At 38.6% G+C, this 3119-nt stretch overlaps 1 protein-coding gene across 1 annotated transcript; it reads left to right on the top strand.

Moving 5' to 3' along the window:
- Window positions 1-282: 282 nt before the first annotated feature.
- LOC129568039 (zinc finger protein OZF-like) lies at window positions 283-2897 on the top strand. The gene has a single exon (XM_055445549.1). It carries the CDS (start codon window positions 1045-1047, stop codon window positions 2203-2205), a length of 1161 nt encoding a protein of 386 aa, XP_055301524.1. The 5' UTR covers window positions 283-1044; the 3' UTR covers window positions 2206-2897.
- Window positions 2898-3119: the final 222 nt, after the last annotated feature.

Here is a 3119-nt window from a genome sequence, read left to right as displayed (position 1 = left end):
GACGTGGATACCGATGCGATCTGTGCAAGAGCTACACAACTGACCGTAAACCAGATTTGTTGACACACATGCGAATCCATACTGGCGAAAAGCCATTCCGATGTGAAACCTGCTCAAAGTACTTCTCGCGAAAGGCTCATCTCAACCAACACAAGATAATTCACAAGTAGCTGTCAGCCGCCAAGGAATTACATTTTAAATCGATAATATGAAAAGACTTTTGATCCTGAATTCGCATTGAATAAAAACAAATACGAAATTGGATCAAATATAAAATTTGTTTTTTTTTTCATTTCAATTGAAATTATTCACGTCATTAAATAATGACAAATTGGTTCATTGATTGATTTGTTCCTAGCTGCCACCATAGTGGGGGACATGCTATATGTTATTTTCTATTATCAATTGGAACAGAATTCACCGCACAAATTTTTTTATTGAAATCAATCCTGAAATTGGGCAAGATTCAGCGGTTATTCGGTCTCAAGTTATAGAGTCGGTTTCAAAGACATTTTTGAAAAGACGAAAAGCACTGACATCGAGTATCCATCCGTAAATTTTCATTGCAATTATTATTTCCTGTAACCTTATTTTTTAGCGGTTTGATAGAGAGATGACATCTATCGAAGTTGACATTGAGGCAACACGACACCATATTTCGAAGTTCGACTTTTGACACTTGTCATTGTGGTGTGTGAGTATGCCATTCATCCATCGCTATTTCATCATCGCTTCAGCACAAACCACATCGCAGAGCATCGACTACACGTGAAACTAAATATTTTCTTCTATTCGCGACGCCATTTTTGCTCTGCTGAGAGTCATTTCAACACTTAATTTTAATTCATTAGTTTATTCGCTGAGTTTGTATTTTCGACCAATTTATTTTACAATAACGAAATAAATAGTTGAATTTGTGAAGTTTTCCGTGCTTTCTGGTGAGTTAATGCAAAAGTGTGATTTTCTAAAAGTTTGTTCCATGTTTCTAATGTATATTGTACAAACAGTCTGATTTCCCATTGACAGTACCAAAATTGCGTCGAAATGAATGGTCACGGTAGAGAGCCGCCTGACAAACACGAATCTGATGCCATCGCGAACCAAAATGAATCGATTTTGTGTGAAATGGAAATCAAACTAGAGCCGACCGTCAAAGAAGACCCCAATGATAACGATAGTATTATGATGGTGTCAAGATCAGCACACACAGCCATTGGAACACTTGAAAATGCGATTGCTAGTGGGCAAATCAATGATATCAACGTTTGCTGTGATTTCTACCATTTGGATGAGGTAAAATCGGAAGTGAAGAATGAAAACTTTAAGGATGAGGCGAATAGGGTTCCACGTAAGAGCTTCGACAAAGATGAAGAGTTACAAAACAATGCAAACAATTGTTTCCCTAAACCGAGATCAAGTGGAGCGGATGAAGGTGAAGCAACAAAAAGTGCAGGCAAAATCAGGAAAAGTAGCACAGCCAACCGTTTTGGTAGCAAGCAAAAACCAACTGAAGGCGAGACAAATGGAAAACGACACAAGTGTTCATTGTGCGATTATGTCACCGACTTCACAACCAACTTGAATAATCACATGTTCAAGCACACTGGCGAACGACCATTTCCATGCAGCCTGTGCCAGAAGCGATTCACCCAAAAACAACATCTCCAATCGCACATGAAAACACACGTCGATGAATTTCTGTTCAGTTGCTCAAATTGTTTGCAAGGATTTCATCGCAGCGAGGAGAAGGTGGAACATGAATCTGGTTGCAAAGTTCGTCGCTACGAGTGTCATATGTGCAAGGAATTCTTTGCTTTGCATAAGACGCATTTGAAACATCATCTGCGTGTTCATACCGGCGAGATACCATTCGAATGCGACCAATGCTCAAAAAGATTCAATCTCGCGAGTAATTTGGAACGCCACCGCAAAACTCACACCAATCCTCGTCCATTGAAATTCAAGTGTTCATCTTGCTTCAAGAACTTCGCCCAACAGAAGGAAAAAGGAGATCATGAAGCCAACTGCAAGCGACGCGGATACCGATGCGAATTGTGCAAGAGCTACACAACTCATCATAAAACACACTTGATGAACCACATGCGAGTCCACACTGGCGAGAAGCCATTCCGATGTGGAATATGCTCGAAATGCTTCTCGCAAAAGGTTAATCTCAACCAGCACAAGAAGAAAATGCACAAGTAACTGTCTGCTAAGTCTGCTGTCAATGAATAACACTTGCAGTCAATCACATCGACAGACACAACTTTTTATTATCAATTTGCATTAAATAAAAACAAATACTAAATTGTATCAAGTATAAAATCTGGTCTTTCTATTTCGTTTAGATTTGTTTTGAATATTTGAATGATGGCAAACTGATTCATCATGAAGCCGATTGAATTCATTTTATTTCATGTCATTTACATTAAATCTAATTCAAATGATTATTTATTTTTAAAAAATTAGAATTCCAAACTTCGGCGTAACGTGTTATTGATTGCACTTTCCATCCTTCGCTTTCGTCAAATTTGGCTCCAATTTTTGTGCACACTCCAACGTGCAATCGTTACCGTAGGTTTCACCGTTTGTGCCACACACATGTTTGCAGGTATCAGTACAAATGCAGGGCGATGGGCCGCATTCGCCATTCGAAACTTTTGTTACGCACGGTTCGGTTTCGTTCTTATATAATCCAGAGCAAAATAATATACATTTGCTATCGTAGGTCATGCCATCGGATCCACAAACTTCGTCACCAGGTTTCGGTGCCACGCACTTGCATGAATATACTGAATGGACAATGGCCACAGCAAGTCCAATAATCACGATTAAATTTCTCATTTTTGTTTATTACACGCTTCTCAATTCTATTCTAACAAAAGCTTGATTTGTTTTATCTCAATACACTTCAACACTCTAAATCAGACTGAGAACTCCCATTGAACGCACGGCTTTTATAGCAAGCTCCACTGTTTGCTTTGTATCAATTTCTATGTATTTGATTCTATACGGAAACAGGTTTGCGAAAAAAGAGATAACAATCAGTCAAATCACGTGCTGTATAATGAGTGGCCAAAATGATGACAACACATCTTATTTAATAATTCAAGCTGTTT

This window comes from Sitodiplosis mosellana, unplaced genomic scaffold (genome assembly GCF_009176505.1).
Source record: "Sitodiplosis mosellana isolate CC-2019 unplaced genomic scaffold, AAFC_SMos_1.0 Smas_scaffold_15, whole genome shotgun sequence".
In the NCBI taxonomy this organism is placed as follows: Eukaryota; Metazoa; Arthropoda; class Insecta; order Diptera; family Cecidomyiidae; genus Sitodiplosis; species Sitodiplosis mosellana.
Note: the sequence above shows the minus strand (reverse complement) of the source record. Positions and strands in the feature narration are given on the sequence as shown.